The 13351-nt window shown below is 46.0% G+C and overlaps 1 protein-coding gene across 1 annotated transcript in view; it reads left to right on the top strand.

Annotated features, from left to right (window-relative positions):
- The window catches only part of ASPG (asparaginase), a 72528-nt gene that overhangs the window by 46509 nt on the left and 12668 nt on the right, over nucleotides 1–13351 (top strand). Inside the window, exons 10-13 of the mRNA XM_056851248.1 lie at nucleotides 2762–2881; nucleotides 4019–4114; nucleotides 4655–4818; nucleotides 9159–9245. Of these exons, the coding sequence (XP_056707226.1) occupies nucleotides 2762–2881; nucleotides 4019–4114; nucleotides 4655–4818; nucleotides 9159–9245 (467 nt within the window). The remainder of the gene's footprint in view (nucleotides 1–2761; nucleotides 2882–4018; nucleotides 4115–4654; nucleotides 4819–9158; nucleotides 9246–13351) is intronic.

The following is a 13351-nucleotide window of genomic DNA, read 5'->3' as shown; positions in this document are numbered from 1 at the left end:
TTCAGTTCCTGGCATCTCCAGTTAAAGGGACTAGGCAAGTAGGTGATGTGAAAGACCCCTGCCTGAGGCCCTGGAGATCCGCTGCCGGTCTAAGTAGACAATACTGAATTTGATGGGCCGAGGGTCTGATTCAGAATAAGGCAGCTTCATGTGTTCAAACAGGTGTCCACATGGCATTTTTTGTTCAGAGCCTAAGTGCGTATCCACATTACCGACTCAAACTGATTTCCTTTTCCAATGGAAATGTGGGAGTTGTAATTCGGGGGTGGGACACCTCAACACCTCACCCAACTACAGTTCCTTAATTCTTCGGAGGAAAGCCATTAGGGTTGCCCGCCCAGTGCTAACAGCCCCCAGGAGACAGGGGGTGGAGTCCCGACAAACAGCATCAACAACACCATGATATCACTTCTGGCATAAGAACATAAGAAAGGCCATGCTGGATCAGACCAAGGCCCATCAAGTCCAGCGGTCTGTTCACACAGTGGCCAGCCAGGTGCTTTTAGGAAGCCTTCAAGCAAGATGACTGCAGCAGCATCGTCCTGCCTGTGTTCTAAAGCACCTAATATAATAGGCATGCTCCTGTAAGACTGTAGAGAATAGGTATGCATCATGACTAGTATCCATTTTGACTAGTAGCCCTGGATAGCCCTCTCCCCCATGAACATGTCCACTCCCCCCTTAGAGCCTTCCAAGTTGGCAGCCATCACCACATCCTGAGGCAGGGAGTTCTACAACTCAACTATGTGTTGTGTGAAGAACCTGGAAGTGTGGTAACCACAACAGCATGACCTAGGTTTCATCCAAAACTGTGTTACGTTTCGGGTGAGTCCTAGAGCATCACACTGAAACAACAATGGCATTTCAGGGTTCACACCAGAAGTGACATCATGTTGGTGTTGTGACACCGATCCCCCACCCCAGATTTTGCCCCTATTGCTTCACAGAGCAGCCGTGGGAGCCAAGAGCCTGGGGTGGGCGTGGGAGGCTTCCCACCACAGCAGGAGACCTGGCATGTCTAAAAGCCATGGTAGTTAAACGTTGTGAAGATAGAGGAATCAACTGTGCAACTATGTTGAACCGGGTTTGATTCCCCATTCCTCCACATGAGCGGCGGACTCTAATCTGGTGAACTGGATTTGTTTCCCCACTCCTGTACATGAAGCCTGCTGGGTGACCTTGGGCCAGTCACAGTTCCCTCTGAACTCTCTCAGCCCCACTCTCCTTACAAGGTGTCTGTTGTGGGGAGAGGAAGAGAAGGAGATTGTGAGCTGGTTTAATTCTCCTTAAAAAAGGTAGAGAAAGTCAGCATATAAATAACAACTCTTCTCTCCAAGATCTGAGGAAGATCTTTACTGGCACCTGCCACCAGAGATCTTCTTAGCTGGTGATGCCAGGGGCTGAGCCCTGGCATGCAAAGAACATGCTTTCCCACTAATCTGTGCCCCATCCTTCTGACTTAACTGTTGCTCTTTCACACTGGAACATTATAGAAGATAAAAACTTTCCCAGCACCTGTTACTGGAGCTGCCAGTGATTGAACCAGGGCCCTTTTGGGTGTACAGCCAATGCTTTTTCACTGAGTTATGCCTTCTCCTTCTTAGTCTTCTAGTTTAAAAGACAGAAAGGTATTTAAGGTAAAACCAATCTTGATCTTTTTTTGTTAAATCTGAAGTGGGGTGCCTGATGAGAAGTGGGTATCTGACAAAGGGAGCTTTGGCTCTCGAAAACTCATACCCCAAAAATCTAGTTGGTCTCTAAGGTGCTTCTGGACTCGAATCTAGCTCTTGTACTGCAGACCAGCATGGCTGTCCTCTAAAACAGGGATGTCGAACTCATTTGTTACGAGGGCCGGATATGAACACATGAAGCTGCCTTATACTGAATCAGACCTTGGTCCATCGAAGTCAGTATTGTCTACTCAGACCGGCAGTGGTTCTCCAGGGTCTCAATCAGGCAGAGGCCTCTCACATCACCTACTTGCCTAGTCCCTTTAACTAGAGATGCCGGGGATTGAACCTGGGACTTTCTGCATGCCAAGCAGATGCTCGACCACTGAGCCATGGCCCCTCCCCATTTATGACATAAATGTTACTTGGTTGGTCCGGGCCTTGCCTCACCAGCCCAGATCGAGAGTAGGGGGTGGCTGCCTTGCCTGGCTCACGGGCCGAATCCGGCCCACTGTCCATATGTTTGACACCCCTGCTCTAAAACTATTTAAACTGGGATAGGGTCTGTTAAGCAAATAGTACTAAGAATATTTTTTTAACCCTGTAGAAACTCTTGAGCAACTCAAAAAGCCTATATGCTTCTTTACAATCTGATTTCAGGAGGTTTTCAATAAGCCTTCTAATCCACATTAACAACAACACAATCCTGTGTGGAGTTACTCCAGTCTGAACTCATTGATTTCAATGGGTTTAGTTTGATGTGTCCGTAACCTGGATGGTTCAGGCTAGCTCGATCTCGTTGGATTTTGGAAGCTAAGCAGGGCTGGGCCTGGTTAGTCCTTGGACGGGAGTCCACCAAGGAAGTCCAGGGTCACTACGCAGAGGCTGGCAATGGCAAAACCACCTCTGTTTATCTCTTGCCTGGAAAACCCTACGGGGTTGCCATAAGTTGGTTGGGACTTGATGGCACTTTCCTTCTTGTTTGAGGTAACTCTGCATGAGACTGCATTTGTAAATCTTTCAGGATCAGAAATGGATTCCTATAACTGCTTTCCCAACTTGGTTGTTAATTTCTGTTTCCCCCCCCTCAGATGCTGAATGAGAATCTAAGAGGAGAGATAACTGTTATACCCATAGGAACTCGAATCACGCTCAGAGACAGCAAATTTATTCAAGGGATTGCCAAATATCTGTATATCAGCTGCAAGGAGGTACCTGTTCAAATGGTTTGTTAGAGCAGTGCAAAGTACAGAACATGTAAAAAGGGCCAAAGCCTTGTGCTGGCGTTCGAGCACTCTTTATGCCAGCTTTCCAGGATGCAGCCAGCAGCACAACTGACCTGCGACTTTTTCATGCCTCCAATGAATGTCTTTCATTGGATTCGTACTGTTTTTTAAGGATTCCATTCCAGCTTAAAATAAAGTCTTTTATGCAAGGCTGTTTTGTCAAAGGTCGCCTCCCTTTCCCCCTGCGTTTCCCTGCTTTTTGCCTGTGTTTTTAGAGACCTGTTTTACCTTGAAAGCAGGTAAAATGTGGGGAAATGCAGGGGGAGAGCAAGGCGACCTCTGACAGTCGGAAACAGCATGCATAATCAACACAAAGACCCAAAGTCATCAGAGGGGTGACGGTGAGTGAAACAGCCATGCGTAAAAGCCCCCAAGACATCTAAAATGCACAGTCAGTGAAGCTGTGTAAGCTAATGCATTTGATAATTGCTGGAATAATTCAAATACAAAATTGGGTTAGAGGTGAAGTTTACGTTTTCATAGTGTTGAAAGGGATTAGAAAGGCCACCTGATTCGGCCCTGCCGGATCAGAGCAGTGGTTCGTCTAGTCCAGCCTCCTGTCTCTCACAGTGGCCAACCAGTTCCTCTGGAGGTCCAACAACAGGGCGTAGAGGCCGATGCCTTCCCCTGATGTTTACCGCCTCTGAGTGTGGGAGTTCCCTTTAGTCACCATGGCTAATAGCCACTGATAGACCTCTGCTCCATGAATCTGTCTAATCCCCTTTTTAAGCTGTTTGTGCCTGTGGCCATCGCTACCTCCTCTGGCAGTGAGTTCCACATTTTAATCACTTGTTACGTAAAGATGTATTTCCTTTTGTCCGTCCTGAATCTACCTGCTCATTGAGTCCATTGGGTGCCCTCGAGTTCTTGTACTTTGGGAAGGGAGAACATTTATTTCTGTCCATTCTCCCTACCCCATGCCTAATTTTATAACCCTCTATCATGCTGTAACGCCGTCCACTGTGTGTCACAAGGAAAGTAGATAAGTCATGTAGGCATCATAAGATAAAGGTTATTGTGGGGGGAATAGATTTCATTGCTAATAATTTATTCTTTTTTCAGGAGCTAGAGGCTGTTAGAGATGCGTTGACTCCGGCTTTGGCCTGTACAGCTGCAAAAACTGGTGATTTGGATGCCTTGAAAGCTTTACAGAATATGGTAAGAGACACTTTTTAAATTCAGACATTATAACACCCCCCCATCCTTACTCGCATATCTCAAGTCCACTTTCAATGGAGATTATTCGGTGCCATCCAGTCTCTAGTTATAAACCAAGACTAAAAAACCCCAAGATCTAGTCATTTAGCAGGGAGTCTTCTCAAACAGTGAACGTGAAATTGCATGAACTGATAAGGTTTTGATACTTTCCGTGTGTCTTTCCCATCTTGGGTTGGCATGCAGAAGGCAACCACAATACAGCATCCTCTGCTTGAACCTAGAGATCATTACAAGACATAGGCCTGTGTTTGCTCAAGCCCTGACAGAACGGAGGTGTCATGATGTATTTTATTTATTTGCAAAATTTATACCCCACCTTTCTGCCCTTACAGGGGCTGCCAACAATTTAAAGATAACAATAAATATAAGATAACATTACATTATAAAACCATTAAAATACCCCCCCCCACAAAAAAAGGTTAGCATGTAGATGAAACCCTTATGATATTTTTAAGGACGCCTTTCTAAACAAATTTACAGGGTGCAAACTTGAGCTCTGGGGATTATGATGGGCGTACGCCCCTTCATGTTGCATCCTGTGAGGGCAACCTGGAGTTAGTCACCTACCTATTGGAGTCTGGAGCAACAGTGTATGCGAAAGACCGATTCGGAGCTACCCCGCTGATGAACGCTATCAAATTCAGGTATTGTTGAAAAAGGTATTTTGTATGATGCTTTTTGGGAGGGCAAGATCTCTGACACTTTATAGAAACCCAGTTCCACCGAACATCTTTGGGCCCATTACTGTTGTGGACGGCAAGCACAAATGCCGAGTTCTTTCCTCTCTTTCTGCAACGCGGTCACTTTGGGAATGTTCACCTTCCCCCAGCTCTGGACATGCCTCAGATATCCCTGTACTTTGAGCGTACACATTTCTCGGGCAGGGGAGGAAAGTTTCATTTTAGATAAGATGATGTTGCCACATCCAAAACTCTTGATAGAAGAGAACTTTAGACTGTCAAGTGTGCTGAGTAGACGTTGTGTAGATCTTTTGACTCATCTAAAATTACCGCTGTGACATTTTTTCTGAAGGAAAGATCTAGAAGATACCCAGGAAATATTTTGGCTGGATACAGTAGGATGTGCAATCTTGCCGTCCAACATAAATACTTGATGGTGTATGCAAAACCAGGATACATCTATTAAAATCTCTACACCCAGAAGGTGTTTTTCTATTTGACTTCCAGGGACTTCCTTTCCTATGCTCATATTCTGTTCATGTCCCCCCCAATCCGAGACTCCCATAGAATCATAGAGTTGGAAGGGGCCATACAGGCCATCTGGTCCAACCCTCAACTTGATGCAGGATCAGCCTAGAGCATCCCTGACAAGTGTTAATTCAGCCACTGAGAGGAGGAGTTCACCACCTCCCTAGGCAGCTGAACTACCCTTTCTGTAAAAAAAAGCTTCCTAATGTCCAGCCGGAACATTTACCCAACTGCATTTGCCCAAATAGTCGTTCAGTTCTTCTAGACCTTGTCAAAGAGCTCTGAATTCTACAAAGACTCTCATCTTAACCGTGAGAATCAGTTATGGGGGGAAAATGTGCATTTATGTAAATTTCTCATTCGTCTGTCTGGAAAGTTTTTGTTTTAAGGAAGAAATCTAAAGAACAGTTAATAGTAGCTACGCCATAAGAATGTAGGGAGAGCCCTGCTGGATCAGACTTGTGTTCCATCTAATCCAGCATCCTGTTTCACACAGCAGCCACCCAGTTGCCCTGGAGGGCCAGCAAACCGAGGCCAAGACTTTCTCCTGATGTTGTCTCCTAGCACTTGGGATTCTTGGGATTTTCTGAATATGGAAATCCTCTTTTGTCATCATGGCTCATAGTCATTGGTGGACCATAAATCTGCCCTGTTCTCCATAAATCTGCAACTGTATATCTGGGACCTGTCTGTCCTAATCAGTGCAAGCTGGGGAGGGGCTGTGGCTCAATGGTAGAGCATCTGTTTGGCATGCACAAGGTCCCAGGTTCAATCCCCAGCCTCTCCACTTAAAAGGGTCAGGTGGTAGGCGATATGAAAGACCTCTGCCTGAGGCCATGGAGAGCTGCTTCCCATCAGAGAAGACAATACTGACCTTGAAGAAGAAGAGTTGTTTTTTATATGCCAACTTTCTTTACCACTTAAAGAAAACAGGCTTACAATCACCTTCCCCTCCCCACAACAGACACCCTGTGAGGTAAGTGGGGCTGAGAGAGTGTGACTAGCCCAAAGTCACCCAGCTGGCTTCATGTGTAGGAGTGGGGAAACAAATCCAGTTCACCAGATTAGCCTCCGCCCGCTCGTGTGGAGGAGTGGGGAATCAAACCCAGTTCTCCAGATCAGACTACATCACTCCAAACCACCGCTCTTAACCACTACACCACACTGGCTCCTTGATGGACCAAAAGGTCTGATTCAGTATAAGGCAGCTTCGTGTGTTTGTGCTAATTGTATTTTACTCCCCCCCTCTCCCCACATCAATGGTATTCCGAGCAAGCAATGTTTTCTTCTTAAGAACTGGGTTGGAAGCCTCCACTGGTATAGGACTCCTGGTTTAGCATTTTGCATTGTGGAAGGGGTCTGTTAAGTGACTCGGAATGAAATCGTAATTGTCACTATGACGGTCGGATGGTTCGCCGTGCTGTTTGCAGGAAATGTTGCAAGGATCTCTTAAAATCCCCTTGAGCAAATCCAACAAGACTCACCACAGAACAGAGGTGGCCCTCGGCCAGCACGCCAGTGTAAGATGTTCCTGCAAACAGCTGTGTGTTTGTGTGTATCTTAGCCGCACCCAGCGACTGCCTGAGGAATTTCACATGAGTTTGTTATTCAGATTCTTTTGCTTTACCACTCCCATAAGAGAGTCCTACTGGGACTCTTGATTGCTTTAAAGCTGCCGAAAGGGGAAGGGGGAGGGAGAGCTGAAAAATGAAAATGAATCCATGCCTGTGGTTCAGGTTTTATGCTATTGTCAGGTTGAGAGGGACAAGTTAAAGCTGTTGTCAGTTCCTTAGAGGCTGAGGTAATGATCGCTCCAGGTCTGCTCTGCCAACATACTTTGCCCCAAAGCTCTTAAGTGGAATTGGATGAATTGTGTGGAATTCATTTAGCTACTGCCACCGTAGGTGCAAGTGGGCTGTGGAATTAATTCTACACGGGGGGAAAAACATTCTGCAAAAAATCCCTTAGTGGTGCAAAAACAGCCAGTCCATAGAATTTGGGTAGACATCTTCGAGGAATGAATTGGGGGTGGGGGTGTACGAAAGCATCCTTGTACCCCAATGCCACTGGCAACCACGATCAATTTAATTCATGAAAACGTATTCTCGATTACGATGTATGGGTGTGAAAGCTGGACAATGAAGAAAGCTGGCAGGAAAAAAGTAGATTCCTTTGAAATGTGGTGTTAGAGGAGAGTGTTGCGGATACCATGGACTGCCAAAAAAACAAATCAGTGGGTTAAAGATCAAATCAAGCCTGAACTGATCCCTAGAAGCTAAAATGACTAAATTGAGCTATCGTACTTTGGTCATATTATGAGAAGACAAGAGTCACTGGAAAAGACAACCATGCTAGGAAAGGTGGAAGGCAGCAGGAAAGGAGGAAGACCCAACAAGAGGGGGATTGACTCAACAAAGGAAGCCACAGCCCTCAATTTGCAAGACCTGAGCAAGGCTGTTAAAGATAGGACGTTTTGGAGGACATTGATTCATAGGGTCACCGTGAGTCGGAAGCAACTTGACGGCACTTAACACGCACACCCCAAAGCCGGGCGCCTTTCATGCATAAACATTCCTAACAGGTTTATTTTTATTGTACAAGGATATAAGGCCACTTCACTTGGCCATATTCTCATTTCAGTTTCAATCGACAGAGAAAAGAACAAGTGGGATGAACTGCCCAGTTTGTAGCACAAGGAACAGGGATGCTAGGTTGCTCATAGAAGTGATCACGCAATGAAACAAGCAAGATCTAATCTCCCTTGCCCCCTTCTTGCTCAAATCTGCTTTCTCAAACCAAGGCAGGATTCCCCCACACAGAATTCCCCCACACAGTTCACATGAGAGAATATCAAGCGCCAACAAGATTTGCCAAGCAGAGAGCTTCCAATGGACCGAGCCAAACCACATGGTAGAGTGGGAAGAATTTCTAATAGTCCTCTATGGCAGTGTTTTCCAAATCTCTGATATCTGAGTCACACTTTATTTCTGAATTAAAAGTGGAAGCACAGTTCACCTTTATACCCCTTAAAAGGTTTATTTTAGGGGGTGGAAGTGTAAGAAGTAAACTTAGGGGGTCACTGGGGGTGTGGGGGGGGGAGGTAGTTGTGAATTTCCTGCATTGTGCAGGGGGTTGGACTAGATGACCCTGGTGGTCCCTTCCAACTCTATGATTCTCTGAGAGGAGTCCATCCTTGGTGTTTTTGCAAGAGTCACTGTTCTGAGACCCCTCCTCTGAGGGCAGGTGTTGCATCTCTGTGTGAGAAGTCCTCAGAAACAGAGTAGGATGCAATGTGAGGGTCAGAAGAATTTGTGTCCCCCCCTTATATGAGCAGAAGACCTTCTACTTAACCAAGGGAGAGTTTGGTTTCAACCCATTATACTGCTTCTGTTTTTGTGATTTCTAAGTCCCATGGCAAATCTTTTAATGATGTGCAAGCTCTTTGTCCCCATTGTTTGACTCAGCTGAGTATGATAGCTAGAGACAATTTGGGCTAGAACCTCTGTCTTTGTGGGACTGAAACGGGTATGTTGGTCAGAGGCTCATAACATAGCTGTGATTGATTGGCAAGTAGACACTGATACGTGGCTGTCACCACAGGTATGACTTTAAAGTTCTGTTTGTTTGAAGGACAATCATAATGTGATAAATAGATCTCCGATCCAATTTATCAGAAGTTTGCAAATAAATCTCTGTTCTCTGTATGCTATAGAAATCTCCAAAAAGGTTATCAGTTTGAGAATAAGCTTTCCCCCCCCCTTCTGTCTGTCTTAAAGGCATCCGGATGTGATTTCCTTGCTCCGCAAAACTGGGGCTCATCTTTCCAGCCAAGAGCTTGTGAATGTCGGAACAGAACTCTGTAGGTAAGGAAAAGAGCACCTCCATTCTGAGTTGGCCTTGTACATTGAATCTGGACAACTATACACATGCATCCCTTAACATCTGTACACTTGTTTCTCTCTCGTTTCACTCTGAATTGTCTCCAAGGGGTTGTTGTGCTGCCAAATCTGATTAGCTATGCAGTTGCGCATTTAGAGGGAGGTCAAGGAAGCATTACCCTCACTCTGAATCGGCTTCATGACATCATCACCTAGCTGTTTGGAGTCGGGAGCATCATGTCCACTAGGTGATTTCTGTTTAGTTGTAGTCGTTCTGGGAAAGAGAAAGCGATGAGGTATGAATTGATGGCAAAGTAATAGCAGAAAGGGGAAACGGAATTGACTACTATGAATAACTGCAGTTTAAAAGGAATCATTAAGACCATGATTCCTTGACTTGCAATCCTCGACCACCTACCAAGTACTCAGTGTTATCGTTGAATGCCTCTCAAGCCGCTACTAAAAAAATTAGGTCATAAAAATAGCACTGTAAGCAAGGCATTTTTATCGATATAGGTATATTTATGATATATGCATATAGTACGAATATCTCCAGCACACGTTCATCAAGAGACCCTTTATGCCTGATCGCTACTAGGCAGATCCTTAATGTTAGGTTTGATTTCTGTTTGCCACTTTTAGGCCTTTTATGCATGGCTGTTTCCCTCACGGTCACCCCTCCGAAGACTTCGGGTCTTTGCTTTTATTATGCATGCCGTTTCTGACTGTCACAGGTCGCCTTGCTGTCCCCCTGTGTTTCTGCGCATTTTGCCTGTGTTTTCAGGGATCTGTTTTATCTCGAATTTGAATTCTATAAGATAGAAATTGGCAATTGCTTATCATATAAGTTAACTGCTGTAGATTACCATGTCCTGTTTTGTTTTTTACACTGTGGGGAAAATTCTACCAAAATACCCTAAAAAAATTGGTTTGAGAGGAGGAGTGTGGATAGTTATAAACTCCATTCCCTTTTTCCTGAGGCCTTGGGGTGGGCCCAAAGATGGACCCCTCTGGGAAGGGGCGATGTGCATCATTCCTTTTATTTATTTTTTTGTTTATTCATATTTATTAAAACTTTTATACCCCGCCTTTCCTCACAGTTCACAGTGGCTCAGCACCCATCTGAATGACATTTAAAAAGATGTTTGCAGGGTTTCTTGAGGGAGAGAGGGAAGGCCTGGCTCTCTGAAGAGCTGGGCTGAGGCATCTCAAGCAAGGCAGCTGGCAAAACTGAATCGAAAAGGCCAACCGCAGTCTGGTTCCAAAAACCAGTTCAGGCAAGCCGGGTAGGCATGGAGAAAGGAGCAGGTGGCAGGACTCATGCCGCCAAGGAACGAACGAAAGGCTTGCTGGATCATCAAGTAGGAGGAATCAAGGGCAGAGTAGGAAACCAACAGTGCCATCCTAAGCAGGTATGCTCAGAATTAAATCCCATTGAGCTGACACCCTTAGTATGCATCTTTAAGACTGCAGCTGCAGTCTATGAAGAAGAAGGTTGGTTTTTATATGCCGACTTTCTCCACCACTTAAGGGAGAATCAAACCGGCTTACAATCACCTTCCCTTCCCCGCCCCACAACAGAAATACTGTGAGGTAGGTGGGGCTGAGAGAGTTCTGAGATAACTGTGACTTGCCCAAGGTCTCCCAGCTGGCTTCGTGTGTAGGAGTGGGGAAACCAACCCGGTTCACCAGGTTAGCGTCCGCTGCTCATGTAGAGGAGTGGGGAAATCAAAACCGGTTCTCCAGATTAGAGTCCACCACTCCAAACCACCGCTCTTAACCACTATACCATGCTGTCTGAACTGCTTACACCAGGACTGGGAAGAACAGTGACCAATCACAGCACAGAGGGGTGGAGAAGGCAGAGTTGGTAATGAGGATGCCAGCCTCCAGGTGGGATGTGGGGAACCCCGGAATTACAGCTCATCTCCAGAATACAGAGATCAGTTCCTCTGGGGAAAAAATGGATGCTTTTGAGGGTGGACTCTATGGCATTGTACCCCACTGAGGTCTCTGTCCTCCCCAGGGTCCATCCCCAAATCCCCAGGAGTTTCCCAACCTGGATCGGGCAACCCTACCTCCATCCCCTGCAGGTGACCAGGGGGGAGATGGCAACCCTAGCTGGTAACTGCCTGGGATTAAGAAGATCTGTTGATTTCTGTGGGATGCAGTCACTCAAGGAAAAGGGCACCGCCATAGCTCCTCGGAGGCATGTGAACACATGAACACACAAAGCTTCCTTCCACTGTATCAGACCACTGGTCCATCGAAGTGAGTACTGTCTACTCAGACTGGCAGCAGCTCTCCAGGGTCTCAGGCAGGGGTCTTTCACATCACCTACTCGACTGGTCCCTTTAACTGGAGATGCCGGCGATTGAACCTGGGACCTTCTGCATGCCAAGCAGAGGCTCTTCCACTGAGCCACGGCCCCTTCCCTTGTGACTAGAGTTCACCCATGACTGTCTTGCAGAGGGAATGCTGCACCCCCTTGCTGGGTTGTTCTCCCATCTCTCGTGCTTTGGATTGTAGGGATTTGGGGTGGGAATGCCTTCGGGGACCCCAGCTGCTTCAATGTGTGTGTGTGTGTGTGTGGGGGGGGTGTTATACAGAAAAGCCTGCCTGCAGAACACTGCAAACTATCCCATGGACATATCTGTAGGATTACTTTGTGTGCCGCGGCTGCAGTTTGCTTAAAGAAACTTACATCTCCTTCACTTCTCAGCTGACAGGTTTGGAGGCTGCTCCGTCCAATCTTACTCACCCATCATGCTTATTAAGGGGAGTAGCTAAAAAAAAAAATTCATATGCTTTACATGTATAAAAATGACCCCACGTTAGCCTCTTCTGCCCTCCGAAGAACCTGTTTCACTGGCTGGTGTGACAGGACAACAAAAGGGCCCCGGGGATTTGAACAACCACCTGCACAAAAGTCTTTCATTTCCTTTCTAGCTCCCATGACCCACTGGTCTTGATCAGTTAATGGGGATATTGTCGAAGGCTTTCACGGTCAGAGTTCATTGGTTCTTGTAGGTTATCCGGGCTGTGTAACCGTGGTCTTGGAATTTTCTTTCCTGACGTTTCGCCAGCAACTGTGGCAGGCATCTTCAGAGTAGTAACACTGAAGGACAGTGTCTCTCAGTGTCAAGGGTGTAGGAAGAGTAATATATAGTCAGAAAGGGGTTGGGTTTGAGCTGAGTACAGTACTCAGCTCAAACCCAACCCCTTTCTGACTATATATTACTCTTCCTACACCCTTGACACTGAGAGACACTGTCCTTCAGTGTTACTACTCTGAAGATGCCTGCCACAGTTGCTGGCGAAACGTCAGGAAAGAAAATTCCAAGACCACGGTTACACAGCCCGGATAACCTACAAGAACCAGTTAATGGGGAGTTTTTCCCCCTATTTCTTTAAGGAAAATAAGGTGGAGAGATACTTGGCCACTGCCAGTTATACTTGGATCTCTATCCACCAGCAAAAAGGGGCTGCTTTATCACCTATTACGGTGGCAGGTAGTTTAGTTAAAATAGGAGTAATCCATTGGTCACGTTGGAGTTTGAAATGGGGACACTCCAGCATCATCTGAGCAAGTGTATCAACTTTCTTCGTGTTGCATGAGCAAAGTCCCTTTGAGTAGGATAAATTGCCCTACCTTCCATTTAGCAGTGCTGATGGCGCGGCATTCAAACGAGCAAGCATAAAGGCTCTTTGAAAACCCAGGACAGTTAAATTATTGAAATACGGTGGAGTTCGCAGAGGACGAAGGATACCTAAGAACTGAGTAGAGCATACCCTTCGAGCACACATTGTAGAGCTGGAACGCAGAAAAGCCTACAATGAAATTTGTAGCGAGACATTTTCGGTAGCCAAGACTGGGTTTCCAGTTAATGCGCTTCTTTGTTTCTCCAAGGGTGTTTCCACAAGTGTGTGGCTCTATTTTTTTTTTAACTAAAAAAATTCCCATGGTTTTCTGAACATTTAAAACCCAAATGTCAAGTGGCAGAAAACATATAGCCACCATAAACGAGCCGTATGCTAAAATTGGCTCCGGTCTTACTTGACCGGAGATTATGTTTGATTGACATTTGTGT

Source organism: Euleptes europaea, chromosome 6, assembly GCF_029931775.1.
Source record: "Euleptes europaea isolate rEulEur1 chromosome 6, rEulEur1.hap1, whole genome shotgun sequence".
Taxonomy (NCBI): Eukaryota; Metazoa; Chordata; class Lepidosauria; order Squamata; family Sphaerodactylidae; genus Euleptes; species Euleptes europaea.
This window is presented reverse-complemented; position numbering and strand designations above follow the sequence as displayed.